The sequence below is a fragment of the Xyrauchen texanus genome, chromosome 4 (genome assembly GCF_025860055.1).
Source record: "Xyrauchen texanus isolate HMW12.3.18 chromosome 4, RBS_HiC_50CHRs, whole genome shotgun sequence".
Taxonomy (NCBI): domain Eukaryota; kingdom Metazoa; phylum Chordata; class Actinopteri; order Cypriniformes; family Catostomidae; genus Xyrauchen; species Xyrauchen texanus.
The window spans coordinates 56,087,980-56,105,946 of NC_068279.1; the positions used below are offsets into that span (position 1 = coordinate 56,087,980).

The following is a 17,967-nucleotide window of genomic DNA, read 5'->3' on the forward strand; positions in this document are numbered from 1 at the left end:
GTTAAATCAGCCGGAGAGAGGGAGCATCTATTACAACTCCCGTCCGTTTCTGGATATATATCTGCTAACCTAGCCCTACTGAAATGAGCCCTATGCACTACTTTAAACTGAATGAGCCCCAAGCGTGCACAGGATGAGGATGAGTTAATCCTTTGTAGTGCATCCTCCCAGAGTCCGTCCGACAACTCAACCATCAACTCGCCTTCCCACCCGTTCTTAATTTTTGAAAGGTCTTGGTTTTCCAGAGACATAAGTTGAGAATATAATAGTGATATCAGTCCTTTTTTTTGATGGAGGAGGGTCATTTCTTCCCATGCTGCCTCAGTAGGGAGGGCCGGGAAAGAAGGGAACAGTGCTTTGACACAGTGGCGTATTTGGAGATATCTAAAAAAGTTACTGCGTGAGAGATCATATTTCTGGCATATATTATCAAAACTATCGAACCCTTCTTTACAGTACAAGCTTTTAAAACAGGAAAGCTGCTTCCTGCCCCACTGAGTAAATGTTAAGTCGATAGAGGAGGCTGGAAATAGATGATTCTTACAAATAGGGCTAAGGGGAGGGAGAGGTGAATTTGTAATGGTTCCGAACTGGGCCCAGATTCTAAGAGTGGACAGTACTATGGGATTGGAGGTAAACCTGGACCACTTTGTGGGCAGGGAGGAGTACACCAAAGCAGGGAGAGATGACGAGTGGCAAGAGTGTGCCTCAAGTGTACACCAGTCGGTGTCTGGCACATGAAGCCAGAATAAAATTTTCTGCAAGTTAGCTGCCCAATAGTAGTGAATAAAACTGGGGAGAGCTAGTCCCCCCACATCGCGACCCCTCTGAAGTAAGCCTTTATTAACTCTTGGAACTTTATTCTTCCAGATGAAAGAGGTAACGGATGTGTTAACTGATTTAAAAAATGATTTAGTCAGGAATAATGGTAGACATTGAAACAAGTACAAATACTTTGGAAGTACGTTCATCTTCACCGATTGTACCCTCCCTGCAACAGTCAGAGGTAGGCAGCTCCACCTTTGAAAGTCAGCTTTCATTTGGTTAACTAAAGGTGTAAAATTAGCCCCAAGAAGGGAGGTGAAGGAACGCGTAATGTTTATTCCAAGATATTTAAAACCAGAATGTGTTAAGTGAAAGGGGACTGCTTCTTGTTTAATTTGCATTGCCAAATCATTAATGGGAAAACATTCTCTTTTCTGATAGTTGAGTTTGTAACCAGAAAAAGACCCAAAATTATTCAATAGTGATACAATTACAGGGGCGCTAGCTTCTGGAATGCTTACATAGATCAAGAGATCATCTGCATACAGAGAGACGCGATGTTCCTCAGTCCCACGCCCAACCCCTCGAAATAACAACAACGACTTTAAAGCAAGCGAAAGAGGCTCGATTGCCACTGCAAATAGGAGCAGGGATAGAGGACATCCTTGACGTGTCCCACGTGTAAGGGGGAAAAATTTGGAATGAGATTGATTAGTTTGGATACATGCTTGTGGGGAAGAATAGAGCAGACGAATCCATGCCAGAACCGTGTCACCGAACCCAAACCTCTCCAATACGGCAAACAAGTATTTCCACTCGGGCCTTCTCCGCATCCAGGGAGATTACAGCTTCTGCAGTCGAGGAAGGACCGGGGGAGTAGATCACGTTAGCAAGTCGGCGAATATTTGAAAAAGACTGGCGACCCTTTATAAAACCAGTCTGATCCTCAGAGATTACTTTAGGGAGAACGGATTCTAAACGATGTGCCATCACCTTGGCTAAAATTTTTATATCAACATTTAGGAGGGAGATAGGATGGCAAGAGCCACAGTTAGTGGGGTCCTTGTCCTTTTTGAGAAGTAGTGTAATCTTAGCTTGTGTGAGGGTTGGGGGCAAGGAACCATTTTCCAATGATTCGTTAAATACTTCTAGCATAATAGGTGCAAGTTTATCTTTAAATTTCTTGAAGAATTCGGGGGGGTAACCGTCGGGTCCTGGAGATTTACCAGTTTGCATGTCTCCGATGGCTGCAGCGATCTCTGTCAGTGCAAGAGGTCGATCTAATACTTCCCTGTCTCCTGGCTCAATAGTAGGTAATTCTAAATTATCTAAAAAACTGTTCATATTCATATCATCTGATGGGAATTCAGATGTGTAAAGTGTAGAGTAAAAAGTTGCAAAAGTATTATTGATTTCCTTTGGGTTGGTGACTATGTTTTGATCCTGATCTCTCACTTGGGCTATGAGCCGTGAAGCAGCCTGACGTTTCAGCTGGTGAGCCAGCAATCGACTAGCTTTTTCTCCGTACTCATAGTAAGTGCTCCGGGTCCGCAATATTAAGTATTCAGCCTGGTTGGTGGATAGAAGATTAAGCTTAGACTGTAGAGCTATCCGTTCTTTGTATAATTCTGGGGAGGGGCTTTCAGAATATTTGCGGTCTAATTTAAAAACTGAATCCGTCAGGTCTTGTATTTGTTTGCGGCGTTCTTTATTGACATGTGCTACATAGGAGATAATTTGTCCTCTTAAGTACACTTTTAAGGTTTCCCAAAGTAGGGAGTATGATATACCTTCCTTCTTGTTTACTTCCAGAAAAGTATCTATATTAGTAGCCACATGTTCACAAAATTTCTCGTTTGAAAGCAGCAGGGAATTAAGTCTCCAGAAGGATTGCTCTCTAACGTTCAAAGTGAAAGAAAGGTCTAAGATGAGTGGTGCATGATCTGAAATGATGATGGCCAAGTATTCAACCGATTTCACTGCAGGGATGAACGAGCTATCTATAAAAAAGTAATCTAGCCTTGAGAAAGAATGGTGGACATTTTGAAACCTCCATGGGTTTACACAGCCATTTTGTCCCATAAAGTCTGAAAAGACCCTTGACATTGCAGAAGGTGAGGTAGATTTAGGGCTAGATTTATTGAGCAATGGGTTAATTGTACAATTAAGATCTCCTGCAAGGATCAGTCTATGTGAATTTAAATTAGGGAGCGATGACAGAAGCTTATTGGCAAATTCAGCATCGTCCCAGTTAGGGGCATACACATTTACCAAAAGAACGGGTGTTTGAAATAGGAGGCCCGAGACAATGACATATCGACCATTGGGGTCTGCAATAATTGCATTTAGTGAGAATTGAATCTGTTTATTAATCAAAATTGCCACCCCTCGTGATCTGTTATTAAATTTGGAATGGAAGATATGATTAACCCATAATTTACGGAGTCTGGTGTGATCTTCTAACCGTAAATGTGTCTCCTGCAAAAACAAAACATCGGGTTTCAATTGTTTAATATGGGAAAAAATCCTAAAACGTTTCACAGGACCGTTCATCCCCTTAACATTCCAGGACAGAAACCTAACTGCAGCTCCCCCTACTGGGCTTGTACCGCCTGCGTTATTTATCATAGGAGACATCCAAAATGTGTATGATTAGCCTGAACCTCATTATGGAAGTACATTTGTGGTCATAAGTGATGTCAACACACACTGCATGCAGTTGTGTAGAAGTAAAATAAAATAATAATAATAATAATAATAATGAACTAAAAATACAGTTTAACATAGCTGTGTACATCCTTGGAAGATACGGTTTTGCCATGTAAACAAAATGTTCCCCAGTTCTCATGAAACTTAAGTTGAAATAGAAAAAGAAAAAAAGAAAAAAATCCCATTGATCACCCCAAACCTAGATCTTCTTCCCCAAACGAAGAAAACCGCAGGAATTCACAGACTGAAAACTTCCAAGACATCTAGCGTTGTCTATAACTCCTATCCTAACCTGAGGATGGCTCCTCTCTCACTAAGTGATTTGTGTTCTACCTATATACAATTATCTATTCGGCTCACCTTGAGAATAAAGAAGAAGAAAAAAAAAAAAAAAGGGACCAAGCTAAGTCAATAAATAAAATTTAAAGTAATATAATATATCCCTAATTTGCATCTGGATCGCCAGTGCTCACTGTGCAATTACACAGAGCACAGTTGGACTGATAAAAGTATGTAAAATAAATCAAAGTGACTGACCTAGTTGAACTAAAATGTATCTAGCTCACTTAATTTACCTTACTAAACTTGACCAGTCTGTGAAATGGTCATATAACAGTTATGTGTGAAAGCCACACTGACTAAAACAACCCTGCCATACTTTATAAAAAATAAAAATAAAACAAATAAAAAAACATGGCTGTTGTATATTTAAATCACAGAGGCCACTGCGTTGTTATTGTACCTTAAACATGTACAGAAACCACATTAACGTAGGTATTACCTTGTAGGCTTGTAGTTTACGTGAAGGAAAGAGAGAGAGAGAGAGAAAAAAAAAAAAGGGGTTCTTGTTATTTTCCCCTATAACGTTATTAACCAAGCAAACAAATAGTCCCAAGGAATCAAAGTGTCTAAGCTGAAACTTGAGTTAGGCTTACTTTGCACCTTCTCGTAAATATTCTGTGCTCCAGCGTCCTTTAGGCTAACGTTACTTTCCCCAATGAAGCTCGTAAAACTCTCTGGCCTTCTCCGGAGTCTCGAAGATCAGCGTCTGTCCGTCGTGAAGGACGCGGAGCCGAGCGGGATAGATAAGAGCGAACCTGACGTTCTTCTTATACAGGAGGGATTTCACTTCTTTAAAAGCAGCTTGTTTCTTGCCGAGTTCCGCGCTGACATCCTCGTGGAAAAATACCTTATGTCCCCTGAAGAACAGCTGCACTCGTTTCCTCGTTATTATGCGGTGTTTGTTTTGGAAGTTGTGGAAGAGAACAAGGAATATCCTCGGCCGTTTGGAGCTAGCGCCGGAGTCGGCAGTCGGTTTGGGTCCCACTCGGTGCACGCGGGAGATATTGAGGGGATGTGGGAAGAATTCCTTACCCAGGACTTCTTCGAAAAATTCAGTCATGAACTTAACTGTGTCTGGCCCCTCCATATGCTCCGGGTTACCGACAACTCTCAGATTGGACCTACGGGAGCGATTTTACAAATCTTCCACTTTGTTTTGAGCCTCTCGTTTTCAGCTAGAAGTGCGGTGCATGTTGTTTCGATAGCCTCAATCCTGTCGCTGTGGTCGTTTAGGCCTTCCTCCATGTCATGGATACGTTCTTGGTGGGAGTCAAGCGACGATTTTACCAGTTCCAGAGATGCCGAAATTGGTGCCAGTGCATCGCCGAGTGCTTTTTTCAGGAGGGAGTCCGTTTGCTGTGCAAGGTCGGATAGAAGCACAGAGTGAAGCTTAGCAAGATCAGCAGGTAACTCCGAGCTTGGGCTAGCTTGTGTAGCCATGTTGTCTTCACTTGTGGCATCTTCGTCCATCTCGGTCGTTTTTTGCCCTCGGTCACGTCTCTTTGGTCTCATTTAGTTGTGCAAAGTTACGCTTAACGTACACGTAATCAACTTAAGGTGCTTTATGCTGAAAAAATGAGGTAGAAAATAAAAAAGTAATTCGGGAGCCACTTCTCACACGTCTGTTCGCTACATGCTCAAACCGGAAGTCCAGGGCACTTTTCTTTAATGACTCTGTGTAAACTTCAAACATAAGTGGAGCCAGTTCTGTGACATAAGAGCTAAAAAAAATACTGTGGCAAAACCATCAGGTCCCATGTCTTGCCTATAGTGAAGCCTTTAATTACCCAAACAAGCTCCACCAAAGTTTTTAGTATTTCATCCTCCTTCCTACTAGCCGCAGGTACAGACTACCCATGTGCATGTGAGAAAGGCCAGTTATGGTAGGAGTCAAATATCGGAGTCAAAGTCTTTTTGATCGCTTGTGAATTTAGAAAGTTCTAATGGCTCTAAAGAATTGCTAATGTCCTTGTTGGTAGATGAGGACGTGGAACTATAAAGATATACATCTTTAAAGGCCTTATTAATATCTGTGGCAGAGGTAAATATATTGCCCCAGAAGACTCTCTCTGTTTTATGTATCTGGCCAGAGGTTTCCCGGCCTTGTCTCCAGACTCAAAATATGTCTGTCTTGCCCTGAATAACCAAAACTCCACCTTCTGTGACAAAATAGTTTTGTACCTATTTGTACCTATATTTTAGCTGAATCAACTTTGGATGACAACTTTTGATATTTTTTATGAATAAGGCATATTGTATAATCTGCCACCTAAGAACCACCTTAAGCACCTCCCATGCCACGCCCACAGAGGACACTTAGGACCAGTTGGTTTCCACATAAACATTGAATTCTGTCTTTAAAATTTGTTGAAATTCAGGGTCTATTAGAAGGGATGTATAAAAGCACCATCTATATGATTTTCTCTATATGCAGCAACATCTCTAAACACACCAAAGCATGATCTGAAACTAAAATGTTCCCAATTGAGCAATTAGTGGCAAATGGAATAAGTGACTGTGTAGTCCCTTCCAGATGGATTCAGATGTCTCCAAATGTCTGTAAGACCAAAATTTCTACACATGCTCTGTTGTCAATGTTGCTCTAAAGGGTCTACACACCTTTTGAATAGTACATGCATACTTTTCAATGTGATGACTCCCCTGCTATTAGTCGAACCAGCACTACAAACACATGCCCACCCCATGCCCTGCTAAGTTTTTCAGCTTCCTGAAAGGAACGCTATATCATATTTTTTACGCTTAAGGAAAGATACAACCATCCTTCCTTCCTTTTATTGAGCCCATTAACATTCCATGTGGAGAGAAACATTTTACCTTAAAGTGTAATATCTTGACTTGCAAAGAAAAATTGTATACCCAAGGCAAAATTATATAGGCCATTTTCCAACATTGATGTAACAATCAAATCCTGTCCCAACTGGCATCCTTTCCCCAGAAATCCGATGGTCTGTGCCCACACACTATTTACCGGTGGCCTGCTGTGTCCATCATATTAGGAATAACCCCCTCCAAAAACGTTACCATATCTTAACCTTTGTTTCACCTCCATAGATGTGATTGCTCAAGATTTTTCTTGAAGGTTGTCATCAGCACTGCATAAATGTTCGAGATATCCCGACCTAATTCATGAAGCTTGCTGCCAGTATCGACTGGCCCTCTGCCATCTTGATCCTGCGAGTCATCCGACTCGTGAGAATTTAAGTGCTTTTTAATGTCCCCACATGCTGACAATTTCTAATTTTTCGACATCCTGCCCTCCTAGCAGAGTTAAGCAAGCAAAACTCACCGGTAAATATTGCTTACCTGTAGCTCACCTTCTAGCGATCAACCCTCTCATAGCGTCACGTGACTCCCTAAAGCCGAGATGCTTTTAAAACACTTTCACAGTCGTGATACAAGGAAGAATTGCAAAACTAGTGTAACGACATAATCTTCAGGAAAGTTAATGGCCCGATAAAGGGCTTTAAAATCATTCAAATGCTCATGATATTGCTTCATTTTGTCAATATATCGCCCAGCCCTGCTTAACTGAAGTCCAGTAATATAATGCCGTCTTTCCTCATGATGTTTAAATCATCCTTTCTGATGCATTTAAAGTGTGTTGATATGCTTCCATCATGGTGTTTGTTTGTACAGGTGAAGGTTCTTCATCAGGCCTTCATTGATATTAAGAGCTCATCTGTGGTTGCCAGTAAACTCCAGGATCAGGTGAAAAGCTCTTGTAGCAGAGCCATCAAACCACAGTTGGTCAAAGTGGAGGAAGGCAAAGCCTGAACTAATGGATCTCATGATCACATGACACAACCTCCTCTTCCTCTCTCTTGCTCTTCCTTTCACTGAACTCAAAGACTGACACACCACTGACTGACTGAAACACCAACTCCACAATTTCAATCGGACACGCATTAATTAACATCACATAGAGGGACATGAATACCTATATATAAATGTATACTATATAAATATTCATAGACACAATAGTTTTGGACTCTTTTGTGCAGACTTTTCAATGTCACCTTTATTTATTTGCATTTTATTTGACATTTCAAGTGAAGAATAATGGTTACACACAAAAACAAAAATGCAAAAGAATCTGAGATTGATGAAGAGAGCAAAACAAAGTCCGGACTGCCCATAATGCCAAACTTGGGACACTTGATTGGACTGGAGGTTCATCACAAGCTCAATGTTCTCCAGAGCTGCATTGTTGCCATCTGTCATTTTTACTAGGTACCATAGTGTTTTAATTTTTTTTTTTTATATATATATGTAAAAATATAGTAATCATGCCTATTTGCTCTATTATTATTATTATTATTATTATTATTAAAGAACACCTTTTATTCAATAAAAAAAACTTGAAACCCAAATTTGAGGACATTGATCAATCAAAACCTGTGACGGAGTGAGCATCTTCGTACATGTACAGCTTGTTAAAGACTGCTTAAATGCTTGTATTGAAGCTGCTTCTCATGTGTTGTGTAAATGCAAAGCCACATTTGATATCAGAAGATGATGCGTGATGGAGCCGCGCTGGCAGCAGGAATAAACGTGTTTATTCTGCACCATTGAGAGGCGCGTTTCATCTGGTCGGGTTGGTGGGATATCGAGGCACTGGAGCAGTGTGAGGATGTTTGTGATGATGTCACTGGGAGTCTTGTGCTGTCCTCACAGCTCGTGGGAAATGTTACAATACATTGTTGAATTGAATTGATCTGAGTTTCATTATGTTTAATTTGGTCTTCAAGAAATAACCCTTCCACATCGCTTCCTTGTTTTTTGGAGGAGGGCGGTAACCTCAGAAAATGAAAGGTTGCATGAGCAGTAAACGGCCTGTATATGTTGTCAGGGTCCAAATGTGTGTTTTCATACTGTTTTAAGAGGATGATGTGGAATTGCTCCCAAAATTCATGCTTTAATTGTAAGAATATGCTGGATGACAAAAAAAAAAACACGATAAGAGAAAATGTATTACACGTGAAGTGTTTATTTTGATGGTGCTGCAGCTGTACAGAACTGTCACCATCAACACATGTTCTTGTGCTGAAGATACAGACTCGATCGAGTTCCCTTTGCTGGACACTTAATGTTTCGTTGAAATCAATTCTGCCATGCTCATGATGACTTAAGAGGTTTATTTGCTCTGTGTTTTACACATTTCTCTAAATACAGTTGACTAACATAAGTTAAACAGCAGTCATGTGTCTGTACAGAAAGGGCCATTGAAACATTTACTTAGTTTATTTAATGTTGTTTATTAAAGGTCTTTTTTTTCTCCCCATGCAGATATTTATCTGTGTGTTATCCTGTTATATGTGTAATTTATATTTGCCCTTTATTGGAAATGAAAGAAATGAAGCAAATTTTGCTTTTTAAAAAAAGAAAAAAAATGAAATATTAATGTTTGTTTTCCCCAAGTGCTGTTGTTAGTTCATTATTTAATTTTCCACAGGTTAGGTCATAAAGGGTGTATTAAAATTAACTGTAAATATGCATATATACAGTCAGACGTGTACATACACTTAGGCTGAAGTCATTGAAACGCACTTTTTAACCATTTCATATTAGCACACTATATACTGTGTCTTTAAGCAGCTTAGAAAATTCCAGAAAAATGATGTCAAGCTTAGGCAATTACCTTCTGTTAGGAGGTGTACTGAATTGGAGATGTAACTGTGGATGTATTTTAACTCCTGTGCCTCTTTGCTTGGCATCATGGGAAAATAAAAGAAATCAGCAAAGACCTCAGAACAAAATTGTGGACCTCCACAAGTCTGGTTCATCATTGGGAGCAATTTCCAAACACCTGAAGGTTCCACGTTCATCTGTACAAACAATAGTACGCAAGTATCAACACCATGTGACCACACAGCCATCATACCGCTCAGGAAGCAGATGCGTTCTGTTTCCTAGAGCTGAATGTAGTTTGGTGTGAAAAATGCAAATCAATCCCAGAACAACAGCAAAGGACCTTGTGAAGATGCTGGAGGAATGGGACAATATTCCAGCATCTTATTGTGAGAATCTTGTGGAAGGATACCTAAAACATTTGACCCAAGTTAAACAATTTAAAGGCAATGCTAACACATACTTATAAAGTGTATGTAAACCTCTGACCCACTGGGAATGTGATGAAAGAAATAAAAGCTGAAATAAATCATTCTCTCTACTATTATTCTGACATTTCACATTATTAAAATAAAGTAGTGATCCTAACTGACCTGAGACAGGGAATGTGTTCTACCATTAAATGCCAGGAATTGTGAAAAACTGAGTTTAAAAAGCGATTTTGTATTCATGTGTGTGTAGTTATGTGTGTGTATGGGTGTTTTGTGTGTGTGCGTGCGCTGATGACGACGTGGCTCGGAGAGTGAATTCCGTGCATTTTTTCTCATGAGCTCCGGCTCGGATTCAGATTAACAGAATACAAACTGTAAAAGTGTGTCCGTGTCAACAGTGAGTATCGCCGCCGTGTTTTAACAACAAGAGTACATGTATTATTCTTTTAACCGACATTTCTCTTGTGATGTGTGTTGTGCAGGTCTGATCATGTGGTGTTGTGTGTGTTTGTGATTCTTTGTGTCTTCCGTGTTTTGACTGTTTCGTTCGGATCTTTACATGTTTTAAAGCGTCTGTAAAACTCTCAAGAGTTAGTTTTATGTCTGTTTGTGTAGCGGTGAGTGTTGATGAATTACACCGCACAAGAATGCATTTCTATGTATCTGTAGTTTCTGCTATACTTCTTCTCTATTGATAATACATAGTATGGCATAAAATATTGAGTTGATTGTGGTTTGGGTATCTTGACCTTTTGAATGAATGAATGAATTTCTGACACAAATGGGGCATGTTGTCACAATGGAGCCTGCTTTTTTTTTTTATTGAGAAGATTCCTTGGTTGAAATTTGAAATACTATCTAAAGTAAAAGACCTCTTCTACAACATCTGTATTTTAAAATACACATTTGTATTTACTGAAGGCTATTTAATGTCTTTCCAGCTAAATTTAAACAGAAAACAATTATGAAAAACAAATCATTAAAAATGGAAAAGGAACATAAATTCACGTTACTTTTTTAATTATTATTAATGAATTGTATACAATTACAGCATATGATGACACCTTTCCCTGACATTAACATTGATTGTCTTGTCTTAATTGATATCAATGTGTTTCCTTGTTTAATGGCCATTCCAAAACTATATTATAATTTTATGTTGGAGGATAGAATTCAAAAAAATGATCTTAAAGTTTTGAACGAGGTGTTTTAAACCAACATACAAAATCTCTGCTAGAGACAATACACATTTGTGTAATCAGACGTTTGATTCAATAGTTGTAGATTCATCAGCTAGCCCCACTATATAAATCTGCGTTTTAGCCTTTACTGAATCTCTAAGCTCTGACATTGACCCTGTAAATATTTGACTGTTGTCTTGTTTGTGTGTGAGGGATGTCTGGCAGAGACGGACTGAAGAAGGATGAAGGTCTGATGATGATGCAGGAGTTGGAGGACCGACTCAAAGAACACATCGATAAACTGGAACACATCCGACTGTCCGCTGTGGACCTCAAAGACTCACTATCAGGGGTTCAGCTCAATTTGTTCATCTCTATATCTCACAATCATGTGTCTGTTTGAGATGTGTATCTCATGCGCTTTTGTCTGATCATCACAGAATAATGACGATATGAAGCAGTGTATCTCTGAACACATGGACTGGATCGGACAGCTCACTGACCGCGTGGAAACTCTTCACATGAACACGTCTGTGTTTGTGCAGGTTTGATTGTTGCTCTCAAGCATTCATTAGTGTTCACTCTAAATAGACCTTATAAAATGGTTAGTTGCAGTTCTTGATTGTTTGTTGGTCAATACAGCATTCTAGACATCATTAAAATTAAGGATAACACTTTACATTAGTGCTCCCTTTGTTAAGGATTTATAAATGGGTTTATTTATGACTTATAAGTCTTTTACAAATGTATTGTAAATCACTGATAAACAGTTATAACAACATGCATAAAAAGGTCAGGAAATTATCTGGAAAATATTTACAGAAGTTCTTTTCAACCCCATATTACAGTAATGTTAAAGTATAAACCTGAACAGAAGCAATTAAACAATAATTTCAATTCAATCTAATGATTTTGGGGGGTCCCCAGACCCCAGTTTCACATGGACTGAACACAGTATCAAGTGTAGTGGGGTAACAGGAATTTCCCGTCCTCACTCAAACTGTTCGGTAGTCACTCAGGTCTGCCTCAGGTTTTCCATGTCCTGTCTCCCGCTGGGTTCAAGTCATGTGGCTTTATTGTCATTTCATCCATTTACAGCAGGTACAGTACACCGTGAAACAAAACAACGTTCCTCCGGGTCCATGGGGCTACATAAAAACAACACAGAACTAAATAAGACTACACAGGACTACATAAAGTGCACATGTGCGAACAGCATAAGACAGTACAATAATTACTAAAACTGGAAGATAGGTACAGTATAGGGAAGTGCTGCACCGACCAGTACACCGCTCTGGTGTGGAATAAAGTGCAGAAAGATATTACAATATAACTATAAATGCTGTAAAATATAAATATAACACAGCAAAAAAATTACATTTTATTATTATTATTATATAGCAAAGGGAGTGGAATGTTGTTCAATTGGAAAGTGTGTGTGTGCCTGTGTGTTTGCGGGTTGGTGTCAGTCCAGTTTCTGGGTATTGAGGAGTCTGATGGCTTGGGGAAAGAAACTATTAAACAGTCTGACGTGCGGGCCCGAATGCTTCGGTACCTTTTGCCGAATTGCAGGGTGAAGAGTCCGTGTGAGGGGTTTGTAGGGTCATCCACAATGCTGGTGGCTTTGCAGATGCAGCATGTGGTGTTAATGTCTGTGATGGAGGGAAGAGAGACCCCGATGATCTTCTCAGCTGTTCTCACTATCTGCTGAAGGGTCTTGCTATCTGAGATGGTACAATTCCCAAACCAGGCAGTGATGCAGCTGCTCAGGATGCTCTCAATAGTCCCTCTATAGAATGTAGTGAGGATGGGGGCTGGGAGATGTGCTTTCCTCAGCCTTCGAAGAAAGTAGAGACGCTGCTGGGCTTTCTTGGTGATAGAGCTGGTGTTGAGGGACCAGGTGAGAGTCTCCGCCAGGTGAACACCAAGGACTTTGGTGCTCTTGACGATCTCCACGGAGGAGCCGTTGATGTTCAGCAGAGTGTGGTCACTCTGTGCTCTCCTGAAGACATTAAACATATCTTTTGTTTTATTCACATTCATAGACAGGCTCTACACCAGTTCGTCAGCCACTGCACCTCCTCTCTGTATGATAACTCGTCGTTCTTGCTGATGAGACCCACCACGGTCGTGTCATCGGCGAACTTGATGATGTGGTTCAAGCTGTGCATTGCTGTACAGTCATGATTTACCACAGTGAACGCCAGTGGTCTGAGCACACACCTCTGGGCGGTGCCAATGTGGTGAAGATGCTGCTCCTGATCCGGACTGACTGAGGTATCCCAGTCAGGAAGTCCAGGATCCAGCTGCACAGGGAGGTGCAGGCTCAGCTTTCCAATCAAATGCTGAGGATTGATTGTTTTGAATTCTTCAAATGTTTATCGTGTCTAACTGAACCCTTTAGCGGTGACTATATTCACAATATAACACAACCTAGAGTGCCTTATTAATTAAATATTGAACATGTCCTTTACCATGTACAGACCATACCATTTTTTCCTCACTACAGTGAAATGTGAACATATTTATTTTCTGCAGATGAATCTGAAGCCGCGCAGTTTCAGGGGTAAACAGCAGGGGCTCAAAAACTCTGCCCACTGGAGCCGCATACATGTGACTGATGATGCCCAATCAGAATACGGCTGGTCTCCTGTTCACAATCGACGCAATAGTGATGCTGCCTCTGAGGTGTCCTGTGCGTGGTAGTGTGAGACAAACCTGTCAATCACAAATCTGATGCAATACATGACAACAGCATGTGTTTATTACTAATTATTTACCTGTGCTTTTCCTTCTCTCTTGAGACAGTGACCACTGTAAAGTTTCTTACTGTGTGTTTTCTACATATAAAATCAATGCAATGGTCGAGATTTTCACAAGGTTATTGTAACGGAAAATCTGTCATAAAGAAAATAAAGTTTCCCACTTTTATCTGTTAATGTATTTGATGTGTACTGTTCATGCAAGAAAAACATTTGAGATTTTTTCATTTTATATATATTTCAGGTGTCCCTTTTTATCAAATGTAGTTGTTTAAATGTAGTGTGAGAGCATGGTTTGGCTTTTCTGGGGCAGTCAATGAAGTTTCAAATAACATTTATTGACATTCATTGAAATACATGTAAAATCCCCAATGCCTTCATTAATGTACTGCACATGTCAAGTTCCATATTCTATTCTAACTTTTTGCACACACACACACACACACACACACACACACACACACACACACACACACACAAGAAAATACACACATGATTTTATCATGGCTGAGGTCTGGGTCAAAAGAAACTGATGAAATAATGTTAATCGTGCAATTTAAAGATGACATTTTCCTTTAAAGTATTTCTAGATATATTATATTTTAGGTATAAATCAGTTTAGTTCATTTTAAGATTTACTTCACCATGCTTTAAACAAATATTACCCCTAACTGCTAAAAACAAAATGAGTGTCATAAAAACAAAATGAGTGTCATATAAAGGTGAAAACTGTACAGTAATATTAGTAAGTATTAAATCATTGATATCACTTTTGGTGTGGTCTCCTTTGAGATGCAGTGGGTATACAAATTGCGCATTCCAATAAACACGTCAAGTGTAATTTTTTGGATTAATGGTTCCAGTTCTCTTTCAAGTTGGTCACTTTACTATTGGAGCGTCTCGCATGAGTGAAGATCACTGAACACTTTCAGAATCATGCCTATCTCATATCAGAGGACGCTTGGTGCTCCACCCCTTATGTGCGCGTCATCGTGGGCATATAAATCAGCACAGCGGCATCACCAGTCTGCGGCCTATGATTGGCGCACATTAAATTATCCCATTCAGCGAAGATTGAATGGGATCATTTAAATTTTGTATTTTACATTAATAATTTTTATATTATACTAATTTAATTATTTAACTATTACCCCAGTTTATACCAGCAGGTTTCTAGCACCAGAGAGGTGGTCATCTTACCACAGCAGTGAGTAGAAAGAAAAAATCATCATGATCCTCTCATGCTGAACTGAACACATATATGCACATTATTCATGAGGGGGTGTGTTGTTGTTGTTGTATTTGAAGCGCTGGTCAGCAGGTGTCGCTGTTGTCTTCACTGCAGGCCTGATAGACATCAGTGTGTCGACAGTGTAAACTGCCCCACAGTCACTGTAAATACATTCACACTGTCCGACAGTATGACCGAGAGCGACTGGGACACGGTGACGTTTCTGAGGAAGAAAGGACCGTCTGCAGCTCAGGCCAAATCCAAACAGGTGAGTCCAAATGATACAGACCCACCAGAACCAGCAGTCGCTGACATGCACTCATGGTCCGATCAGAACCAGCGTGTGTTCGGCTGTAATATGAGCCTATTAACTGCTGTGAGTGACGATATTCGCCATCTGTACAAACACTTAAACTTGTTCACGTGTCTGAATCGAGAACATTCTCATGGCGTTTTATCTGGTGTTTGTTGAATTCCTGATCTGGATATTTTAGGGTTTTTTTTACTGTTGACTAGAATAACTCGACTGCTCATTTTGAATCTGACTCCATCTGAAACAGACTGGAAAGTTTTTCTGAATTTGTGTGTGTGTGTGTGTGACTAAATGGGCGCATCATTGTTTGGTCGACTCTTCCCTCTATTTGTGGCAGGAATTGATGTATTTTGCTGCTAGTGAAATGCAGTCTCTTTGTTCACAAATTAAATATTGAGCTTGTGCATCATTCTTCAACTTTTTGAAGTTGGGAAAAATAATTTCAAATTTGGGAAAGAAGTGTTTTCAAATGTATATTATTTACATTATAATTAGGGCAGGTGGTTAAGAAGTGTAGCTCTGTTTCTATTTTTCCTTGACTACAGTAGGGGCATAACCTGCCCTCTCTGGGCATCCAGCTCTGTCTGTATCTGCCCTTCTCTATCACCAGGTTGTGGTCACTCAGTCTGTACCTCGTCATGTTTTTCCTCAGTTTGTGGTCTCTGACTGTACTCAGGTATTCTGCTGTCGTGTAATCTCTGTTTAGGGCCAAATAACATTGTACTTTGCTTTGTTTTTGTGTTGTTTCATTCCAATAAGTTCAGTAGTTTTCTTTGTGCGTTAATCATTTGGTTGGGCCAAATTCTACTCACACACTCACTCACTCACTCACTCACTCACTCACTACACACACCCACAAAATCACACACACACACAGACACACACACACACACAACAACAACAACCGCCATTCACCACTAAGTGGCAGTGACGTCACCACGACGCTTGTGCCAGGCTATGTGTATGTTTAGGCCACGTGAAGTGTCGAACACCCGCTGGCAGGAGGTCACGGGACAGATCCAACAAGTGACACGGGTCGACTGACTGAGATGACTGGCGGATGCACCACCTGTGCCCCCTACTGTGCCAACTTGCTGTGCTTTAGCCACCCGGCGCTCTGCTCTTTGTTGTGAGCATCGCTCCTCTGCCCTCCGTTTTTGTTGGAAGGTGACTGCCTCCAACTGGCCAGTAGCGTCCTTCACAAGCCTCCTCCAAAAGGCCAACCTTGGTACCCGTCATCGGCAAGTCCACTCAGCTCCACATCCTCCTGTACCACATCACTCCATCTCTACTCCAGCCCGTGCCGCATACGCTTAGCCCCCTCTATCCGGCCGAACAAAAGCTGTTTAGGCATGCGGTGACCGGGCATGCAGGCTACATGACCCAGCCAACGCAACCTTGCCAGCCGGAGGAGCTCACCGATGGGACTTTGTCCACATCTTTCAAGGATTTGTGAGCTCCTCACACGATCCAGCCTGGTTAAACCCATGATGGATCTTAGGCAGGCCAGCCTAAATGTTTCTAAACGGCAAAGATGTTCCATTAGGGGGGTCCACATTTCGCAAGCATAGAGAAGGGAGGGAATGACCATGGCCAAGAATACCTGAAGCTTCGTGCGGAGTGACAAACCGGGCAGCTTCCACACAGCGTTACGCAACCGATGAAAAGATAATGCCGCTCGACTGATTCAGAATGAGACCTCTGCTGTCAAACCGGAGCTGGTCATAAGCACACTGCCCAGGTATGGAAAACACTCCACTCTCTCCACAACTGCCCCATCTCCAATTGGGAGCTGTGGGGGTGGAGTGTCCGATGGTACATAATACCCAGGCAGGTGCTTAGTTTTGGTTGGGCTGATGTTAAGGGCCCATCTCTTAGTGGCAAGCTCCAGGTTCATCATCAGCGCCTCCAACTCCTTCTCTGAGTGAGCAGCAATCACCAGATCATCAGCATACATAATATGGTTGATCAATAGGGAGCCATCCCTTGACCACACCCGGGCATCGATCAACCTCCCATTATATCTGTACCAGATGGAAATTCCTGCAGTACAGCCATCGAAGGCTTCACGAACCACATGGTCAAAATAGATATTAAATAATGTGGGAGCCAGAGGACATCCCTGTCGCACTCCAAAGTGAACAGGGAATGGCTCAGACTCCCGGCCACATAGTTTTACCCGGGCCTGCTCGCCATCGTGAAGGTCCTTAATGATCGCGAGCAGCGGATCTGGGACTCTGAAAACACAAAGAACAACCCAGAGCCCAGGCCTACTGATGGTATCATAGGCATTGACCAGGTCAATAAAGCCTCTCCTCAGCATGCCTGGCAAGGCGATGTTGAATAATCCTTGCCAGGACCTTTCCCGGCACACTGAGGAGCGAGATGCCTATAGTTGTTACAATCCGTGTGGTCCCCCTTTTTAAAGAGAGGGACCACCAGGGCATTCTTCCAATCCTGCAGAACCCGCCCAGTGGTCCAGACTGTTGTTATGATGTCATGTAGGGCAGTCTGTGCACAAACGCCACCCTCCCTCAGAATTTCGCTTGGGAGATCATCTCTGCCCGGTGCCTTTCCTGGTCTC

At 41.2% G+C, this 17,967-nt stretch overlaps 1 protein-coding gene and 1 pseudogene across 3 annotated transcripts in view; both read left to right on the forward strand.

The window, feature by feature from the left end:
• Positions 1 to 9,121, forward strand: part of LOC127643155 (protein PRRC2B-like) — a 61,798-nt gene extending 52,677 nt beyond the window's left edge. Inside the window, exon 30 of one of the 3 annotated variants that reach the window (XM_052125749.1) lies at positions 7,474 to 9,121. In XM_052125749.1, coding sequence (XP_051981709.1) covers positions 7,474 to 7,611 — 138 coding nt within the window. In that variant the 3' untranslated portion in view covers positions 7,612 to 9,121. The remainder of the gene's footprint in view (positions 1 to 7,473) is intronic. The other 2 variants (XM_052125748.1, XM_052125750.1) reach the window with 2 other exon arrangements.
• A 5,768-nt stretch (positions 9,122 to 14,889) lies between these two features.
• The window catches only part of LOC127643162 (endothelial differentiation-related factor 1 homolog), a 7,660-nt pseudogene continuing 4,582 nt past the window's right edge, over positions 14,890 to 17,967 (forward strand).